The 22,068-nt window shown below is 39.9% G+C and overlaps 1 protein-coding gene across 1 annotated transcript; it reads right to left on the bottom strand.

The window, feature by feature from the left end:
- Positions 1-3,874: 3,874 nt before the first annotated feature.
- LOC107713587 (long-chain-fatty-acid--CoA ligase 6-like) lies at positions 3,875-19,747 on the bottom strand. Its single transcript, XM_016519142.1, has 21 exons — positions 19,705-19,747; positions 19,111-19,256; positions 17,763-17,877; positions 17,203-17,267; positions 16,468-16,569; positions 16,294-16,393; positions 15,801-15,979; positions 15,376-15,408; positions 14,732-14,783; positions 12,621-12,694; positions 12,454-12,531; positions 11,317-11,451; positions 9,571-9,705; positions 9,399-9,494; positions 9,253-9,325; positions 7,670-7,758; positions 6,280-6,396; positions 6,044-6,187; positions 5,864-5,965; positions 5,702-5,773; positions 3,875-4,640 (listed from the first exon to the last, which is right to left on the bottom strand). The coding sequence occupies exons 1-21, from the start codon at positions 19,745-19,747 to the stop codon at positions 4,500-4,502; spliced, it is 2,091 nt and encodes a 696-aa protein (XP_016374628.1). The 3' UTR covers positions 3,875-4,499.
- Between the last annotated feature and the right edge of the window lie 2,321 nt (positions 19,748-22,068).

Raw genomic sequence — 22,068 nt, 5'->3', positions numbered from 1 at the left:
TATATATTAAATATCAAAGAAATGATTGGATTTGTAAATAAGGGCGTCCTTCCTAAAGATGAGCTGCTCTAGTGAAACCTGGCAAAGACAGCAGAAGCCAGTAGCTCTGACCTCTATATACACACTCCTGGGCTAACAAATGGCTAAATATTTAGCTTTTAATGGAGCACATTTTACCATAACCACAAATCACTGGTCAGGACATCAGCAAGAATTGCACAAATACTGTAGATGAAGTAATTTAATACAGGACCGTCTTCCCCTTCGTTTTCTTTAAATGTTTAAGCCGTGCAGGTGAACTTGCAGACAGCAATGGAGGAAGAGTCAGTGTTGTTCCTCTCCAAACTGATGCTTCAAACAGCTCATGATGAGTATTTGGAAAATGTCTCCCAGTTAGTTGGAGTTAAATGTGAGACGGTTCTCTAACAGTCTACAACATTAATTGGCTTTACTGTGGTAGAGATGTATTTATTATTACATTTCTCACCAGATCTTCACAGACATTGCTCTGGTGCATCACCATCACCATGATTCATCACTTTTATATTACTTTAATATTTTACACTTTTATGATTGGTTTAATTCTTGGCTTTTTAACAATTCATTTTAACAACACAATGTTTATTATAATGACTACAAGATTAAGAATATTTTTATTCAGTATGTACCTTACATAGTTAATTGTAAAGTAAATTATATCCTGTATAATAAGAGAAGAAAGGAATTGTTTATTGATTATTTATCAGACTGCCTGTAATCAATAGGGCAAAACATCTCAGATGATTGATCATATTATACAAACTATGAATCGTTTTGAAAATGTGAACAGTTAGTTTATGCTTAAAATTAACATGTATTACCGTTTCAATTCATTAAACAAGTTGTGATTTGAGGAGTGTATGCTGATATTTCCGGCGCATTGTCTCAAGGACACGCCCACAACAGAGGATGACCAGCCAGTGGAACCCAGTAGGTGTGTTTTCTCATTAAAGGGGTCATATGATGCGATTTCAAGTTTTTTTATAAAAGTTAAGAGTCAGCCACGCCTACCTAAAACGGCTCGTTCTAACACGCCCCCACATATCTACGTCACTATGTGGGAAGATTTGCATAACGCCGCCCAAATGTTCACGCAAAGAAAGAAGGCGTAACTTTTATTCTCGCTGTAGTATTGTTGACGCCGCCGCCATGTCGTGAAGACGCTGTGTGCTTCGTTGTGAAAGCTAAACTACTTTGTTTGGTCTTCCAAAAGAGGACACGACTAGAAATTTATAATTTATTTAAAATATATTATTTAAATAAGAGAGTGGCAAGCAGTTTTTGGGATTTCAGAATTTCCTTATTCAGTTTAATTTCCTAGTTCAAGTAAACAGGGCTTGGATGGCTGAGCTGAACACAGAACACAGACCTTGATCATCTCGTCCACATTCTCATCAGACAGATCAATAAAAGCCTCGGACCAGGAGACCCAGTCAAGTGGCTAACTAGTTTCTTTAAAAAGTCTTTTATTTTAATTGATTTAAAAATAAATTGAATAGTCAAGTCAATAGTATGGGGTTTACTCATAGCTTCTGCTTTATGATGTTGTTCTGAAGAGAAGAATCCCCTGTAAAGAGTTTAGGACTGGGAATGAATGGGATTTTCCCATCACACAGACGTTCACATTGATCAACGTTGTCAAATAAAAAAAATCATCATGACAGACATAATCACAAAGTTATAAACTGAAACTGTAGCTGTAGGACACTAACCGCTCGTATTTAAAGAAGGTTCTGAATATGAACAAACTTTGGTTTCCAGTACAGAACTTATGCGACTGTCACGTATTAAATGTATGATTCGAGCATGGAGAGCAGTAGCAGAGATTATTCTGGGGAGATACAGTAGAGGTACAGGGGAGATACATATATATATCTCTTCTAAAGAAGCCTCACCACAGAGTCACCTAAACAAATCTGAGTGCTTGTTCAGCTGCACAGAAGAGCAGTCCAGATCCCTGCCATCTGGTGACCAGACAAGTGTTTGATTTCATTTCTTTGTTGTTGTTTTTTGGATGTGGTTGATTGTCCTATGATGCTTTCATTCAGCTGATTAGTCAACTCGTTCTGTTGTCTAGTTTTGTTCCTGCTCATGATGATAATGCTTTATGTAAAGTGATTTGAGTTATGTTCATTAATCTCAAGTAGGGCTGAGCGAGTAGAAATGTGTGGACCACTAGAGATTTTACCATTTTTTAACTCAATCACATTAATAAATGTAGGGTGACCATTCTATCTTTCCCAGACCTGTCCTGGCCGGGATTTCTGAACTGCCGAAACACATCAGGTGCCGTCAGAATAAGAGCCAAAAACATCACAATAATCCACAGCACTCCAGTCCATCAGTTAACATCTGGAGAAGACAAAAGCTGAAACAAATCCAGCATTAAGACGTTTTTAACTAAAATACCATAGAGTCTATAATCCATAATAATGCTTCCTCCAGTGAAAAAGTGTTCTGGTCTGAATCAGGAGAGAAATCTGCACAGATCAAGCAGCGTTTAAACAGCTCTAAACTAATATGTGGCTGGATTTTGATGTGAGAGACAACAGCAGATGCACTTTTTCACTGGAGGAAGAGTTATTATGGATTATGGACTGGAATTAAAAATCACCATACTTATAAAAATAGTTTGAGGAGGTCATTGAGAGGTGCAGTCACTCTTACTAAAGCAGTTATTGGATTATTAAGATTATTATTTAGTTTCAAACTTTGGAGCACATTTGCTTATGAATGATGGGATCAGACTACTCAGCATATGGGCATGATGGACGGGGACGCAGCCTCAGCAGTGTGGATAAAATCAGGCTGCTTTTATTAAAGGTTGAAAAGCCTCGGAGCATCCATCCTGTGTGTTTCCCGCCTGCGGTCCGAGACGAAAGCACTCTATGAACGATTATTTTGTATTTAGCTTATGATCTCATTTAATGTTTTTATGTTCTTATATTCTTCCAGCAGCATTCAGGGTAGGGCTGGACGCTAGCAGGACAGTCGGGTCAGTGATTGATAAACACCTCATCGAGAGATGATGATCGATCATACTGTATATGGAAATAGCAAACCGTTTGAACGGTCAGATCAATATATTCAATTGTGTCATATTTCTCTGATTTGATTCACATATAGACCAATAGAATTACAATAGAATTACAAAGACTTTTTCTTTATTTTTACATGTTTTGCACACACTCATCACTATTTTTGTGTATACGCAGAGATGTACATGCGCATAAAAGACTTTATTATCAGGAAAAAATGCAAGAGAACGGATTCAGTAACCAAAACACAAACAACAAACTGTTGGTCAAAACTGTGGAAAAACCTCTTGCTTTTTTTTCTTCAAATTTTAATATAATGCAAAATGTGTAAGGCTCACACGTTCTGACGGTCTAATAGCTGTTTGACTGAGAGACTCTGAAGACGTCGTAATGATGTGAAGACAGACGCTGGGCATTGCTCTTCAGTCTGACCGAAATTAGGAGGAATGTACACTTGTGTTGATCTGTAAGCATAAAGAATGGAGAATAACCTCTGATAGCAATAGCAATAAATAAACGAGTAACGGAACAACCCTGATTGTTAAATTAGCTAATAAGTCAACAACTTTCTAGCTAACAGACAAAAACACAATAGAGGCCGAACAGGCAGACTGAAAGGGGGCAGGTGAAATACATCATGTTTTAAAGCCATAAAACGAAAGCTAAAGTAACCGAGAATAAATGAACATCTCTGCAGATTCGTCCCCATTCATAACCCCTCATGAAATACAAAGATAAAGTTCTGATATCATTCAAGAGCAGATTCAAATCTTATTGGTTTCTCTACACTTCAAACCGTTGCTTAAATAGTTTCACATCTAGATTTCTTCAACAAGTACGCTACTATTGAAATACTTTGGGAACTGAAAAGCTAGTTGGTCCATCGAGTCGGCCCAAGACTGTACGACGTGCTCGCACACGTCTGAAGACCTTTACTACATAGACAAGCATCCTATAGTGAATGTTGTGCAGGAGGTTTGTATGCAAAATGTCTCAAGGGCCTGGGAATGTCAATGCTGGAACGCCGGCACGCAGCATGCATGGCTTTTAGCTGGAAATGTGCTGGCTTTGCCAATCGAATTCCCTTCAGACCGCTAAAGGAAAGGTGAACGGACACAGTGACCTTTGACCTCCTCTGCCCACAGGTGAACGAATGAAGCATGCATGCTAGCTGGAACCGCTTCTGCTTTTGGAGGACGACTCGATTTGGTTGCAGCTCTGCCACATTTCTAAAGGCACACCAACTGTTGACATTCACAGCCAAAGGGGGAATTACTCGTTTAAATACTCTTACAGCGAGTAAAGCTCATGCTCGGCCTCGGCGCCCGTGGCTCGTTCGGAGCGTTTAGTGCCAGCTAGTTTTCAACGAAGAAGAACAAATAGTGAAGGAATGGACCGTCCTCATCTGCTGGAGACGGGCGATCACATGGAGATGTTGCTGTACAGCTGCTCGATTTCCCTCCCGAAATACTCCTTCAGCTCCGGTCTCTTGGCTTTTAAAGTGGGGGTCAGCAATCCGTTTTGTATGGAGAACATTTCTTTATGGATGTGGATGTCTTTAACCTGTCAGGAGTCAAAGAAATCATTGTGGATTATTAAATCAAGCAGGACTCTACATGCTCACTGTGTTGATTGTTCCATCAAGAACCTTTAACATCCACGAAAAAAAAGTTTTTTTGGGGGGGGAACCAAATATTCTTCTTCTGTGGCACTGCTGTGAAAAAGTTTATTTTTAAGAGTGTAGGCATGTCATTGTTGACCGTTTTAAATGTGAAGCATAACGTTCTGTGCAACTTCTGGCACCGAACTGCAATCTGCTTGTTTTGGGCCATAATAACTACACTGGATCGAGCATAATATCATAATAACAACAGTGAACACAGACACCAGTTTCAGTTACATTTCATTTATTTTAAATGATTTTTGCTGTGTACTTAACCATATTTCGGGGACAAATTTGTGATTTAAACCAGACAAAATCTCCCAAAACTTCCTTTTGGGGGACATCTTCGTTTGTAAAAATGGTATAAAGTAAATCAAGTTTTTAAAAGTTTTACAAATGCAGAAAGTTTTCTGTTTGGGTAAGTGTGTGGTTTAGGGTTACATTATAATATTTATAGCTCTGTATAAAAACAATGGAAGTCCAGGAATTTGATGCAATGTCCCAATTTAGACGAGTACATGTGTGTGTTTATATGACTTTTGCCCAATTATTGATGTCGTTACACCTCTGTCTTGCCATTGCTTTGCTGATCATGGTTTTGAGAATCAATAAATTCGCTCTTTCCATTGAACACAAGAATGCGCAGTAATCTCAGGTGATTTAATCAAATTATCATCATATGAAATGCGTTTGAAGAACCACATCAGCCAGAGAGGAATGATCACGATTAGAAGATGTGGCGCATCACAGCATCTCAGATGTTTTATAAAGAACAGGCCTCTGGTTGAAAGCACTCATTAGTCTGCTGCAGCAATGACACACTTCATCTTAAACTCAAAAGGAAATCTAATTTAGCAATAGTGCGGAAATACAACATGACGGGTCAGTTATTTCCACACCAAAGAGTGTTTAGTCAACAGTAACCGCACTGTCGTGTCGATGGCCTGTGTTGCAAACGCACCTGTTCGAATGAATGGAGGCCACTAGCTTTTCCCAAGCGCACCATGTCATCCAGAACGGCTTTCTTAAGCTCCTTCAGACGTGAAACAGAGACAGTGGTCAACAACCGCTAGCGTGGTGAAAGCAGCACATCTGTGCCACATGTGTTCAGGGTGAGCCTTACTTTATTTCCACACAGCTCGTCAAAGCATCCCTCGAAGCCTTTCTTCTGAGCCCACGAGGGTAAGACCTCTGGATCCAGGACGATGATTCCCACCAGACACGACTGCACACACAATCATCAGCGTTATGAACCGGCAGCGCTGCTAACTCGCGTGACGCGCTAATAACGTGAGCCACTGACCTGCAGGCTGTCTCCGTGGATGTAGAGCTGAGACACGGGCTCGCTGCGGATGTAGATGCTCTCGATCTTCTCCGGGGAAATATATTCACCTTGAGCTAACTTGAAGATGTGCTTCTTCCTGTCGATGATCTTCAGCGTGCCGTTCTGATGGATAGATCATAACATCACAACATGTTGACACAGAGTACAGATATTTAGTGGCGTTCATCATGGTCTTCATATAAAGGCAGACGTACCGGCAGCCACTTGCCAATGTCTCCCGTGTGAAGCCATCCGTCTGCATCCAGCGTCTCAGCCGTCCTCACGGGATCCTTCAGATAACCCTTGAAGACATTAGGGCCTTTCACACAGATCTGAGAAACAATATGGGAGATGTTTTATTTTGAGTGTTATTAGTTTGTTTGGTGAACAAAAACTTGCAGATCTCTTATGGAGACCATCATACGGAGTTTTTTCGCTCTTTGTCACAGTCGCCGCTTAAAGGCTGATGCATAGTGGCACGAAAGCAATAGTTCAGCCAAACATGAACATGTGCTATAAATCTGCTCACCCTCAGGTCATCTGAGATCAGGATGAGTTTGTTTCTTCATCAGGTTTGTAGAAATGTAGCATTGCATCAGTTAACATCTGGAGAAGACAAAAGCTGAAACAAATCCAGCATTAAGACGCTTTTAACTCAAATACATCGAGTCTATAATCCATAATAACTCTTCCTCCAGTGAAAAAGTGCATCTGCTGTTGTCTCTCACATCAAAATCCAGCCACATATGTGTTTAGAGCTGTTTAAACGCTGCTTGATCTGTGCAGACTTCTCTCCTGATTCACACCAGAACACTTTTTCACTGGAGGAAGCGTTATTATGGATTATGGACTCTATGGTATTTGAGTTAAAAGCGTCTTAATGCTGGATTAGTTTCAGCTTTTGTCTTCTCCAGATGTTAACTGATGGACTGGAGTGCTGTGGATTACTTGTGGATTATTGTGATGTTTTTATCAGCTGTTTGGACTCTCATTCTGACGGCACCCATTCACTGCAGAGCATCCATTGCTGAGACACTGATGCAATGCTACATTTCTACAAACCTGATGAAGAAACAAACTCATCCTGATCTCAGATGACCTGAGGGTGAGCAGATTTACAGCACATGTTCATGTTTGGCTGAACTATTGCTTTCGTGCCACTATGCATCTGTGAATCTGCTCTCAAACATTGTGCATCATGAAGAGCGCTATTCAAATTAAAATGACTTGATTCTTGAAGTATTCCAGAACAGCATGTCATTTAAAAGAGACAGAAACTGTTGTATCTCGCATATTCTGACAGGATCTCCAGGAAAACACAATATTTACGGTTCAGAATTTCACTATATATGAAAATCTATATTTTTACCCTTTGAAATAGATTATTATGGACACTCACACGTATGCAGGGTTTATGAAATTACTATTTACATCGTGCTTATAACACATGACATTTTAGAGTAATTTAGTTTCAAAAATGTACAAAATCAGCATGAATACTGAGAACACATTTCTGCAAATGTAAGCAGATTTCTACTTTTCTGTTTCCGCCGTGTGAAGTAGTTTTTGAGAGGATTTCTCTTTGCTCAGATAGTGTTAACTAACCTCTCCCTCTCCTTTAGCAGCAAAGTAGTTCTTCTCAGCCACATCCAGCAGTTTAATGAGATTACAGGGCAGCGGAGCGCCTACATGACCTGCAGAAACAAACAGGAGGAGAACGTGGACAAAACACCTGCATAACTTCATCACAGTTAGCTGATGATACGCTTTAGCTCTCATGTTCAGTTCTGTGTTCTCTTGTTAATCTGTTTCCTCGGCTGTTAACTAGCTCCACACCTGTTCTGTTTCTCCCTGATTGCCCTGATCTCTTATTTAAGCCTTTGTCTGGTAGATATCATGTTATTCTCCAGTGTTTTCCTTCTTGTGGATTTATTATTAAAAGAAACTCTTTGTTGATTCTACTCCTTCGCCGTGTGCTTTCTATAGCAACACGTGACATTAGCACACTAGCATGTTTCAGCAGAATCTTTACAGCATGGATGAACACGGAGACAAACCTGTACAAACATTTCAATACAGAAATGTAAAATGACTGTTTCTATATTACTACTGAAAACTCTTTACACGCTCTTCTGTTTTAAAATATAAAACAATCCCCAAGCCAAAGAGTGATATCATGTATGATCTGCTGTATTTCATCTGTTCTCAACGGGCATAAATACAGTGTGTTACAGATGATTCTGCAAATGACTGTTTAAAGGAGATAATGACTGAAAAACACAGTGGACTGACTGTACATGACGTCACTACTGAGAGCAAAACTCAAATGAAGTGTTCTGTAGAAACCAGCCAGAAGAGGGAGAGCTCTCCGTACAGTTGTGTGTTTGCTGGCACAGACTCTGAAACATGTGTCTCACAATTACTTCATTCTGCTGCACAGTATTCAGCTGGACTGAATGCACACCGCCTATAATCTTGATTATTAAAGGCATATTTCTGATCTGAGCTGAACTCAAACTAACCCTCAGACTGCAGCGATGAGTGCACATTTGTCTTCCTTGTGGTTTTTGTTAAACCTTATAATCACACCACACTGAAATAAACCATACTCAAATCTGTTACATTAGTTCCTGGTTTCGTTTAAACCTTAAAATTGGATTTAATATTAATAAAACATATTATGTTAGTCAGTGTTTAATTTAGATTACTTACTGTAAATAAAGGCAACTTCTAGACCTTAGTGTGTATTGTGATGGCCTTTTAAAATATGCATCATATTTTCTGTCTTGTACCAACAAAACAACAAAAAAAAATTTCAGTGTATTGTGGGTTTTATTCATTTGGTTTTAGTAATTTATTAACATCTAAATCACCTGTTTTTGTTTTGTTTTTCCCAAGTTATAAATATTATGTATCACTGAACCAACCTATATAAATCAATTTATACCAACAAAACTGTGTTCATCAGTTAAAAATAGCTCTTTGAGGTAGCAGTTGTAGGTTAGCAGTATTTACAGTCTAGTTTGTGCGGTCAGTAAAGCGATCCAGTGTGTGTAATAATAATATTTCTTTTAGTTTTTTTCTTTGAGGAGTGTTATTTGCTTTTAGACAAACTGAACAAAACAGAACCAAAATGTTGTTTAAATGCGCCGGAGTTCATGAAAGCTGTGCTGCGTCTGGAGTCTCACCGGCCGTCCAGTCTCCAGGTGTGGTGTAGGTGCATCCAGCGGTGCACTCCGTCTGACCGTACGCCTCGTACACCTGCACACAGAGCAGCGGCCGCGTGAGGAAACACTCACGCTAAGCAGCAGCAGCTACAGCCGGCGGGTCTCACCTGACAGCCCAGCGCCGCTCTCAGGAAGTCCAGCACGGTCGCAGACGCGGGAGCCGCTCCGGTGATGATCATCCGTAACCTGCCCCCCAGACTGGCCTGTGAGGAGATCAGACGAGCGGTCACACATCAGCACGGCTGCGGCTTCATGTCTCACTGGAGCTGCGTCACGCACCTGGATCTTGTGGAAGAAGATCTTGTCCCAGACGCTGTCGCTGCGGATCACGCCGCGGCGCACCTCCAGCCCTTTCCTCTGAGCCGCGAAGTTCAGCAGCCAGCGCTTGACCGAGGTGTTGGCCCGACTGAAGATCTGAGCGACAACAGAGACAGATGTGCTGGATGTAGTATGACGCACACACGTTTTGTAGCTGCACGAACAAATGTGAGGCTTTCATCTCAAGGTAAACCACCACTGCATCAGAGCTGCATCCGCCTCGTCCTCATACTGTGCTGAGTCTGACCTGGGACTCATCCATAGTCCTCTCTTTGAGCCGCTCCAGTCGGCCGACTTACGGCCCCTGTCGCTGTCTAATTCCCTAGATTAGTGGAGAGGGTCTCATATTTGGCTCATGCTTTATAGGAGCCCTCATTACGGGCGCGCCATCTATTCGTCCAGCTACACAAACATGAACAAATCAGGCTTCAGTATCAGAGTTAACAGGAGTTTCCCATGAGCACCCTTAACACAACGCTCACTCCCTTGTCTCAGGGAACCGAGGTTACTTTAGTAACCAGAGCATTTTCTACTATCCAAACTGTGTTTTCTATCCCCTTACACTAACCCTACACCTAAACCTACCCCTCACACAAAACTACAGCCATTTTTAGATTCTAAAACCACACACAGTTTAGTTTGTTTCTAAAGCCTTTTGGTTTACGAGGACACAGGAAGTGTAAACAGCATGAACCATGTTTATGTTGTAATACTCGTGTCATGGATCTATCGTCGGAATCGGCACGTCGCAGACATTTACTTGAAAAAAATATGCCATTAAAAGATCAATTTTAGAACGAAATGGTCTAATTCTGACAAAACATTACAAAGCCATACAGTACGCAGACAGTAACTGAACTTACCCCCGTATTTGTCGCTCACGCACGCACACACGCACACACTCACAGACACACACACACACACACACACACACAGACAAACAAACAGACACGCACAGACACACAGACACAGACAGACACACAGACACACACACACACACACACACACACACACACACTCAAGAGTAATTTCAAGAGCCTCAAAATATTAAAATATTTATAATTCAACAAAACAAACAGCAAATATTAATAAACCAGGAGTTGCTTATCAAAACCTCCTGAAAACACACTATGAAGGTCAGAGCTCTGCACATCTGCTGCAGGAAGACCACAATAAAAAACAGTAAACTAAAAATAATAACGTAAATTAACTAGATTCAGTTTTTTTAAAAATGCTTACACAGTTTTTGAAAACTCAATTTCTCAAAACCACAAAACACACACACAACTCGCAAAACGCCACACATATCTTGCAAAAGCAAACACTTGATTCAAAACTGTTTTAACTCTTCTAAAAATTGTATTTGAGTAGTAACTCTACATACAAACTTAAAATAATTATCCACATGCACGCCAAACTACACACAGATGTGAGGAATGTAAAACACCACTCTCTCGTGTGTTCTGCTTGTTCAGAGAGCACTCGCACACATACGCATATATACACATATACACTCTATATATGTACATGTATATATTATGTATGTACAACTGATGAATTGTACACAGTTATGCAACTGAGCAACAGCAAGCAAGCAAATAGCAACCTGAGTGACTGTGTGCATTGTTACTCTTTAGTAAATAATATCTTTGTGAATCAGTCAATGACTTTCATATGCAGACACACAGAAAGCGGTCAGGCTCTCACCTTGTCATACATGCGGTTCAGGAGTCGAGGCACCACTGGAAATATGGTGGGCCGGAGAGCCTTCATATCGTCCGGAAGCAGACGGATATCGCCTTGGAAAAAGCCAATCCTCCCGCCGTGGCAGATGACCACCGCCTAGAGTTCAGGAAGAGCAGACTGTTAGTGATCAGAAATACTCAGAAATATTCGACTGTACTGACTGACAATATGAGACGAGAACAAGACTCAGACTGAACTGATCTGGATAATGACACTATTGTCTTCTGCAGAGCTGCTTTACAGCTGAAATAAAAAAAGCTCATAATGGATGATTTCTGCAACATTAATACATATTAAATATCAATATTTTCCTGTTTATTACTGTGAACCCATGCGCTCTAGGAACATTTTGCTAACATTCCTATTAAGTTATAAAAATGTTACTTCAGAATATTTTTTAAATGTTTTAAACTGCGAGCGTTAGAGGAACATTCCATTCTATCACTTTGGAAATGTTATAAGAACGTTACATTTGAATGTTCTTTTGATGTTTAAATCACCAATTTCTTTATATTTTAAGAACGTTTCCTCTCAACATTACCGGAACATAAATCAAATATTAATAATGCTGTCAGAATGTTCCATATACATTATTTTAAGACTGTTTTGTCCTAATCTTTAAGAACCCTCCCTGTTAGCTGTGAAGCTGCTGTGAAAGAGTCTGGATTGTATAAAGCACTACAGAGAAATCTGTGACTTCACTATTCATAATACATGTGTGTGTGTTTCATAACAGAGCCATTTTCATGTGAACAGAATCACAGTGTGATGATCGAGTCGATAGGCTGTTCTGTTTCAACTGCATTAAGGAAACAAACCGGTGGCTCCTTTAAGAGATAGAGATCAGCAGGTCATATAAGGACTGAAGTGTCTGAGAAAGAGGAAGCGCATGTTTCGATGTGCTCGTAGGAGTGGTTTCATGCCCTTGTTAGTGTGCACTGCTGACACAGAGCCAAACTGTAACCTGATCCAGCAGAGCTAGAGTTTGTGCTGGAGGGTGTGTGTGTGTGTGTGTGTTTGAGCTCTGAAGGAGCTGAGCTACTGCATCAGAATATGTCACAGCAAACACAGGCAGATGTTTTCTCACATGCGTCTCACCTCAATCAGCCTCTCGAACATGTGAGCAAGAGGCAGGAAGGAAATGAGAACGTCATCTTGGTTCGGAAAGATCACCTTCTGCAGAGGCACAAATAGAAAATGCTGCAGTTAGTCCGATAAGTGCCAGTCAACACACTGCAGAGGGGATTCGAACACAAAACACTCACATCTGTGACTTTCAAGAAGCCGGCGAAGTCTGCGACGACGTTCCCGTGCGTCAGCATCACTCCCTTCGGGTTTCCTGAAGGACAAACACACACGAGTCACGCCAAAGCGGCCCAGTATTGTGCAGAATAATAAAGAGGTGACGTCACAGTACTCTGCGTTAGATCACACTGCGTTATTCTCTTCACTAGCGCTCAGTGTCTTTACATCAGCTGCTGTTTTGCTGATTTGAGTGAATGTAAGAGGAGAACTAATGAAGTCACTCTCTAACAGAGTTAAGCCACTTGGCCATAAAATCTTGCTCTATGGCAAAGGCATTACAGATATAACAGGCCCATACGGCAAAAATATATATTTCAAAATGGCCAAAATATATTTGCTAAGATATGGTTAAAAATATATTTACGTAAACATATTTTCTACCAATATATGTTTTGGCCATTTGGTATTTTGGTATATTTTTGAAAATATATTTGAAATATATATTTGCCCTCAGTATATTTCACCTCACATTCCAAGCAAACCTTAATTTGTTGTCTACAACATGTGTGAACACTTTTGAATAAAAATCAGCAAGAACATACTTTAAAAAATAAAATATTACAATGTATGTATACATACATATATAAAAATATTAAAATTAATATAAAAATACATTAAAATAAAAAAAATAATTTTTTTCATTTCAAGCAGTCTCATTTCCCCCAGTTTAGAATTGACTGCAATCAAGATTGGAAATGTATTACCCCTGAAATACATTCTGAAATGTATTTTGGTATATAAAGTTTAAAACTAAATATATATTTTAGGTTCAAAAATGTATTTCATTGAGCTTCAACATCTTCAACACGGGATGTTTTGTGTTAAAAGTGTGGAACTACATTCAGACAGAACTGAGAGATCAGTAATTCTTCCTCGTTCACTCCCTTCAGCTCTTCTGAAAATACTCTGAATTCTTAAGCGCTCTTGAGATAAACTCAAGGACAAGAAGGGAGGAAAGGAGCATCAGGACTCCTGAGAAGCGTGGGACCAAACGCATGAGAATGGACAGTTATACGTGTGAGGATTATGAACTATCTGAGGAGTGTCACACACACACACACACCCACACACACACACACATACTTGTATTTGTGGACACACACACTCACACGCACACTCACGCGCACACACCCACACACGCACACGCACACTCACACGCACACACACGCGCACACACACACACTCACACGCACACACTCACACACACATACACACACACATTTCCAGCTGTGCATGTGGTGTTTGTGTGTGTACAGCAGGTGATTTACTTCACACTCCGCTGAAGGAGCTGCTCGTTTCTGACTTGTACTAAATTCCGTTTTACTTGACTGATATTGTGTGTATGCATATAGGGTTATATATATATATATATATACGTAGCATCTACCAGCAGGGGCTAACTGGACCATCAAATACCAGCTAACTATTTATTAACTACCTCTCATAAACTATAAAATAAAAATTGCATTTTTAATCCAATTTTGTCTAAAAAAAAATCTCTTGATTTCTGAGAGTCTCATCAAATAATGAATCAAAGAGGAGATGTTAAAATCTCAAGTTCATTCACTGCACTGGAAATGTAAAGTCAAGTCAAGCGCATTGCATTGTGGGAGATTCAGGATTCTGCTCTCATATTCCAAACAAACAGTGAACAAGGTTTTAAAAATGAGTTGAAATGACTTGTACATCCAATTCCATTATACTTTATATTTAAAGCAGCAAGATTTGAAGTTGTTGGAAATTTGCGACAGCGTACAAACACAACAAAACACTGATATGTGTTCCTGCTCGCATACATTCATATGAAAAAAAAGCTAAAAATATCCTTTTTATCTTTTCAAAGCAAAATATATATTCTACCATCACATGCAGAACTGGGCTAAAGTTACTGTACCTTCAAAACATGAAAACATGCTAACGACATCTAAATTAACAGGTTTTATTCAAGTCAGAAATAACATTTAGCATCTGAATCAACCTAAAAACATTCATTTACACCAACAAAACTCCTTTATCTGGGTTAAATGGGCTCTTTCGGGGAATATTTGCAGGTTTGACAGTGTGGGCTAACCTGTGGTTCCGCTGGTGAAGCAGACGATGGACAGATCATCTGGACCGGGAGGCTAGAAGAACAGATGAACATACGTCAGTCTCAGTCAACTGCACAGGTCTAAACACTGATGAGAGTCTCTCTGGTCTGTTAACGTTGGGAAAGTCCTAAAGCTCTTGACAGACTGACTATAGCAGCTCAGGGAACATTACATTTACATTTCTGCATTTATCCTGAGAAAAACTACAGTGTGATCACTGGACAGCTGCTGACCAATCCTGCGCAGTCAATGAGTCACGTGACACAAGATTCACGACAAATAACAGTGGCAGTGAAAACGCATGCTTTCATAATACTACTGCTTTTACACACTACACTAAAAAAACTAAACATCTACTCAAACTGGTTTTATTCAAGTCAAAAACATTATTTAATAACTTCAATGACTCAACCGAAAGACATTAATTTATACAAACAAAACTACTTTTTATGGGTTAAATCAGGTATAAATTGCAGGCTACCCCTTTATACAGCGTATGGTTTTACATAAGTCACATTATATAGGATGTTTGCAGTCTCACATCTCTCAAACACATGTCAGCTATGACAAGCGCGGTGTGTTCTGTGATGAAAAAGTGCTGGAGAAACACGCGTTGCACACTTACCACAGGTTTCCTGTAGTGCTCTCGACCCAGAGCCTAAAAACAACATCAAGACATCAACAAACAACTTCCTGAGACGTTAATCAAGCCATACAAGAGGCCCACATGATTCATTCTGCATTCTCATGTCTTCTGCAGCGTGTTCAGCGTTCATGTCGCTCACGCGTGAATGCCGTTAATGTAAAGAGCCTAAAGAACAAGCCGAGGCCTGCTGCCATGAGACTGCATTCAGGAATGTTGTCTATCTCAGACCGATCGTCAGATAAACTACTGAGGAAAACATCTGCTGGACTCCTTCTGCTCAACGCCACATGCATTATGGGAGAACCAGCTCATTTCTTACCAACCATTATAGCATCATTTCGTTCTTTTCTGTGATTTTTAGGTGAATTTCTTGTTTCAGTCCAGTGAAACTGAACACATCTCACCTCCACATCTCTGAGGGCCCGGATGTGAACGCTGCACTTCTGAGCTTCTTCTAGCAGCTGAGTGTCAAAGGCATCCATGAGGATGATCATCTTCAGACCCGGCGTGTCTCCTCGCTGAACGTTCTCCAGGAGCACCGCGGCTTTCTGTGCTTTATCACAGATCACTGTGGAGATCTCAGCTGAAAAACAAGATGTGCACCATCAAAGAGGGACAGCAACATTAGTACATTTTTCTAAATAAAATCCATTTTTGACATCTGTATTGTTCCACGAAGAAACTTCAACATCCGTGGAACCACTAAAGGTTCTTTAAGGTTCTTTAGATTATTAAAACGTTCTTCACACAAAGAAAACAGTGGTTCTATTAAGAACTGATCTTCTTTGCCGAACCAAAAATGGTTTTTCTACGGCATCGCTGCAAAGAAAATCTCTTTTGGATTCTTTATTTGGAAGAGTTCGGAAAGGAATGGATGTGGTGTCGGTGGAGCCTCACCTGTGTTAATAATATAGCGGATGGCGTCGGGTCCGAGAGTGTCGTACAGCGGCACCACCACCATTGAGTACGTGTAGCACGCCAGCTCAGAGATGATCCACTGCAAACCAAGAAGCTCATGAGTTTCTGTTCACTGCTTCTGGCAGCTTCATGTTCTGGTGTCTGGTGTTTTACCTCAGGCCTGTTCTGAGCAAACACCCCGATGAACTGATCTGGACTGGGCTGACATCCCTGAGACAGCAATCCAGAGCCCAAGTGCTCCGCTCTGCTGGACACCTGCAGGACACACCACCACAGAGACATGCAGCCATCCACATCGCTTCCAAACATCCACATCACCGTAGTGCCTTACCAAGCAATGCATTACTGTAATCTAATTACGGTTCCCTTGTAAGTTATTCACAGTTACTTCTGATGTAATTGCATTAAATTCTGTATAGGCTTCAGAACAATTCTATATAAAAACAACAGTGGATTTAACATCTAATGTTATAATGTATCACTTTAAATGCTTTGGTCAATAATTTATGCCATTTATATGATTTATTCTAAAGAATCAAAAGAGCAGGTTCATGTCTATCCTTGAGTTGCTCAACTGATCGAGGCTGGTATGAGATTTAGAAAGTAATTAGTAGTAAGTCATGCAATACTTATTAAAGAGAGTAATTAGTACAGTAATCGAACTACACTGATTAGTAGCTAGCAATGAATTACTTTTTTAGAGTAACCTACCCAACACTCTGCCTTCTGAAATCGTAAGTTTGGTACAAAGTACAATGTTCTCCTAGCAGTCAAACCCACAGGCTATCAGAGCCGCTGCTCTCCGTATTGTTTTCTGTTGCCGCTGTAAACGGGAGTGTGTCTCACTCGTCTACTTGTGATCGGATTGAGCAGCAGCTGTAAACTCACCTCTCTGTAGGACAGCCATTTGTAGGGTTGATTGGGGAGTCTGGAGCCTAAAAAGGGTCCGTCACCTGCTCAGAAACACCAGAGAGACGTCAGATCTTCACACTCATCCACTCTGAAGATCATCTCAAACACGTCTACATCTCATCCGGCCTTTACTCTCTTCTCACGCGGATCTCAGTTAAATTACTTATTTTTATTACTTATTTGAGTGTTTCTGAAACAAGTCTCTTCTGCTTTTACTTGATCAAAAATACTATATAGTAAAATATCATTACAACAACTGTTTTCTATGCTGTAAGTGATTGACATTTTATTCATTATTAATCACTATATTTATGTATGCCAAACATGTTATAACACACCTCTGCGTATAACTCAGATAAAGTCAATGGTGTGTCCAAATGTGGACTTTCGGCTGCTGTAAGGTTTACCCAAAATGCTGTTTGGTCCTCACATGATTTGCATGACTCGGGGTTCACACGTGTGGCATATGCCCTGCTGCAGTATAACTGATGTGGCAGTACATGCATGCGTGTGAAGATCTGCTCGGCGACGCTCACCAGTGATGTGCAGGCCTCGCTGAAACACCTCATACATGGTCTTGGCGTCCTCGTGATAATACGAGAGCAGCGTGGAGCTGTCGCCCATCATGGACCTTCGAGCGCCGTCCTCCATCTGGAAAACAGGAGGCGCTCTTCTGTAAATCCCTTTTCATTAACCGTATGAAAGATGCATTGTTGGACTGGTTGTGTAGTACTTGTTTGCATCTGTATTTGCATTCGTGTTTGCATTCTCCTGGACTGTGTGCTCGCTTTAGAGCTTTTATCTTCGACCATAATGCCATTGTTTAAAACCAAACGCCCGTCTGCATGTGGAGAGCTTTCAAGAGGACTACAGCGCAGGAAATATTATCATTATCTTCTCCTGAACCGCATTTGAAAAGAGAGTATTGAATTATATATATGGTGATGATCTTATTGTTTTTAGGCCAGCTGCCACGAATGTTTTGCTTATGCAAAAACCTCAGGTCTGAGCCAGAGTTGAACACAAAGGACTCAGACAAAAGACAGATCATCAGGACACCGTGAACCAGTCTAAACATGTACTCACATTTAGTTTGATGATTTATCGTTGAAGTGATAAAAGCATAATGTTGACACTCATGAAAACTCTCTTCTGTGTGAGTTTATGTCAGCTCTGCTCATCAGGTGCATCATGGGACGCTTTTGCACACTAGTGAAGGAGGAACATGTGTGATGAACACTTCTCAAGCTTTATGACTCCAAAGCTATTTACTGTCAAAAAAATGTATATTTATAATATTTCTGCCATAATGACAAAGCTGCTCATTTTCAAACTTTTTATTTACAGAAACTAGGCAATATATCAAAATAAATCAATAAAATATTTAAAATAATTAGAAATAATTTCAAATAATTACATTTCATAACCCCAGTAACTGAATGTTCTACATGGTTTACACTTTTTATTACCAATGAATTAACACGACTTTTCTAGTTTTATTATTTTTTTACCAGTATTATTTTAGTATCATTTAGATATTACTATAGTTAATATATTGAATTAGTTTTAATTTCTGTTTTCAGTTTGTTTTTAATTACCGTTTTTGTTTTTAGTTAAATTTTTTAAAGAATTTTTATTCGTTTTTTAGTTATTTTAGTACATCAAGTTTAACTAAATTCAAATGTGAAATGTTTCATTGGCAGCTAGCTGAAATCAAATGTATTTAAACCTTGTTTTGTCTTGTTTTAAACAATATAAAGCCTTGCGGCTCCTCAGAAGGTCCCGGGCCCCTGCTTGAGAACCAGAGGTTTGTCTGTTTGACTGCAGCATGATTATCGTCACACATTTGATTGGTCAGCGCTGAACACCTGATCCGAGGTTTACCTGCACTTCCTGTGACTGCAGCCGGAGGTCGCAGGGCGGCGTGATGGGCCGCGGCCGAGTGGAGATCCAGTAGGCCAGCACAGCGGTCAGAGCACCCAGACCCAGCAGCGTGGAGGTGGGCAGAGAGCGGAGAAACTGACCCCACACTCACACACACACTCACTCACTCACTCACACTCACACACACACACATGCTCACACACTTACACACACACACACACACTTACACACACGCACACTCACACACACACACACGCATACACACACACACACACACACACACACACACACACACACACACACACACACACAGACACACACACACACACACACACACTTTATACATAAAAAAAACTGGACATTTTTTAAATGTTTACAAAACATTCAGAAATAAAGTTTGTTAGCCAAACGTTCTTAGAGCATATCTTTGTCAACTGGGCTGATTTAACCCACAATAATTCGTTTTGTTGGTATAAATAAATGAACAAAATGAATAAATTAATTTAAATCTTACTGTCCCAAAAAAAGACTCATATTGTATATAGTGTATATACAATTATATATACCCTATACACTGATGTCACGAGTGCCTACTGTGTTGGCGCGAGGAACGAGGAGCAGGTAGGAGAATCACCATAATTACAGTCTTTATTTATACAAACCACAAGGAACACACACGTAGCACCGGGGATTGACGTTTAACACTGGACGCAGGACACAGGAAAACACAGGGCTTAAGTACCAGGAACTAAACGAGGAAATAAACGAGACACAGCTGAATCAGATAGAACACAATGAGCACGAGGAGAAACTGGGTCACGGGGAGCACATGGGGAGCAAACCACAAGACAGTGTACAGGAACACGGGGCAGTCCATGGGCGTGACAACTGAAAGAAGGGTAACATCCAAATGAACTGGTTTTATTCAAGCCCAAAATAGTATTAAATACATTCATTTATAACAACAATACTCCTTTTTGTTCATTTAAAAAAAAAAATAGCTCTTTAAGATAACAATTTGCCACTTCTTACAGTGTAATTTAGCATAAAAATGAATTCTAAAGACCTGTTCTCCGAGAGTCTCACGATGACGTGCTGAATCTGACCGTATCTCGTGCTTTATGTGCCATCTATCCAGAGTTTAATCTGCTTCACTGGTGGCCAGTGAAATCATTTCAATCTCAACATGATGAACTCATGCAGACCCAATCACAGCAGCTGCACCTACAGTACAGAAGATCTGTGTGTCTGCTGATCTCTGAACATGTGTGTGTGTCATGAACACTGATAAACCGAGTCTGAGCTCCACTGATTCTGTGCTTCTTTTTTGGACTTGATTTGTAAACACTTCTAAAAACGTCTGACATTAACTCAACATGAATTGGATTTCTAGCTGTCATCTCTGTGACCCGCGAGCCCACGATCTCTGATCATACAGTATCTATCACATAAACACTGCTGTAAATGTGTGCATCAGAGCGGCGTTGTTCTGAGAGTATGATCAGAGTACCTCCCCAGCGTGGAGGAGCAGCGGCGTCTGATTCTCTCACACACTGACGCTTCAGACGAGAGGTTTAAAGTGCACTCTATCAGCTCAGCTCTGTTTGATTTGATCAATCACTGCTCAATCTAAAAACACTCACTCTCTCAGAAATCACAGGAACACCTATTCAGACATCTACATGTGCTTTACTGCAGCGGATAGTTTTCAAACATAAGTGGAGATCTTTTCTTTGATAAATGGAGTGGATGAAATAATTTCAAGTATCTAGAAGACCGTGATTCATTAAAGCAATGAAACACAGTCCAGACGCCTTATACGACACACTCAGTCATGATAAACTCTATTTACAATTAATGAAAATCTATTTTAGTTGAAACTCATCTCAGATGTGATTAGTTGAACTTAAGAGTGCTTTTGACCCGCTTAAGCAGAACTTAAGCACATCTTTATGTGTAATTTCATAATTATTTCTATTATTGTCTTTAAAAAATGGTTAAAATGCTGCTGAATGTACTGACATCTAAAATATACTTTAACGTCATTCCTACTGAAACGTATTCATCATGTATTTCAATATATTGATACATTTGTAATGACGAAGCTGCAATTTAGTACTAAAAAATATTCACTTTAATATCATATAACACACTAAAGTTAAACTACAATCAAGAACTTTACATGTGCTTTAGCATGTTAGCCAACACATCATGTGTACTTCTTTAAAGCACGACAAACGTTTATTAAAACATAATGATTTAAAGTGTAATTTAAAGTAAATTTTACTTTATTGTAAAGTGCACATTTTAAAAGTGCTTAGAAACATAAAACGCCGTCTCCATATTAAGTGATGTTTATACACAACAGAGGAGAAAAAGACTAATGCACTTCAGCTGAGGGAACACATATTCACTATTCACTAAGAGTTTCCTTCAATAAACTCCTCATTGCTGCTTATAGTGATATTGTGAGGTATGGGGTCGGGTTCAGAGATCTTAGAAAATGGTCATGCATTAATATATGCTTTATAAGTACTAATAAACAGCCAATATGATAGTAATATGCATGCATAATAGTGAGAATTGGTGCCTAAACTAAAGTGTTATCAGTAACACTTATACTTAGTCAATAATACATATGGCTCTTATGGTTGTTTCTGGCAACAGAACTGCTGATGTTTCTATAGAAAGTGTTGACTGTTTGTGGAGCCTTTTAAAGTCTATTTATTTGAAGCTTCTGTCCTATCCAGACTGCATGACGGTGATTTGATTTACTCTATGTACTTTAAATGCACTCGTAAATAACTGCACATAAGCACTGTAATACTGTAGTTATGTTGGCAGACTGCACATCTATTCACGCAGAAGGGTTTCATTTCTGCATGCACACTATTATACCGTCCTGAAGACCTCTGGATCCTCACGCTTCTTCAGACGCGCTCCGATCATCTAGACTGA

The sequence above is a fragment of the Sinocyclocheilus rhinocerous genome, unplaced genomic scaffold (assembly GCF_001515625.1).
Source record: "Sinocyclocheilus rhinocerous isolate Xijiao unplaced genomic scaffold, SAMN03320098_v1.1 scaffold599, whole genome shotgun sequence".
Lineage (NCBI taxonomy): Eukaryota > Metazoa > Chordata > Actinopteri > Cypriniformes > Cyprinidae > Sinocyclocheilus > Sinocyclocheilus rhinocerous.
Note: the sequence above shows the minus strand (reverse complement) of the source record. Positions and strands in the feature narration are given on the sequence as shown.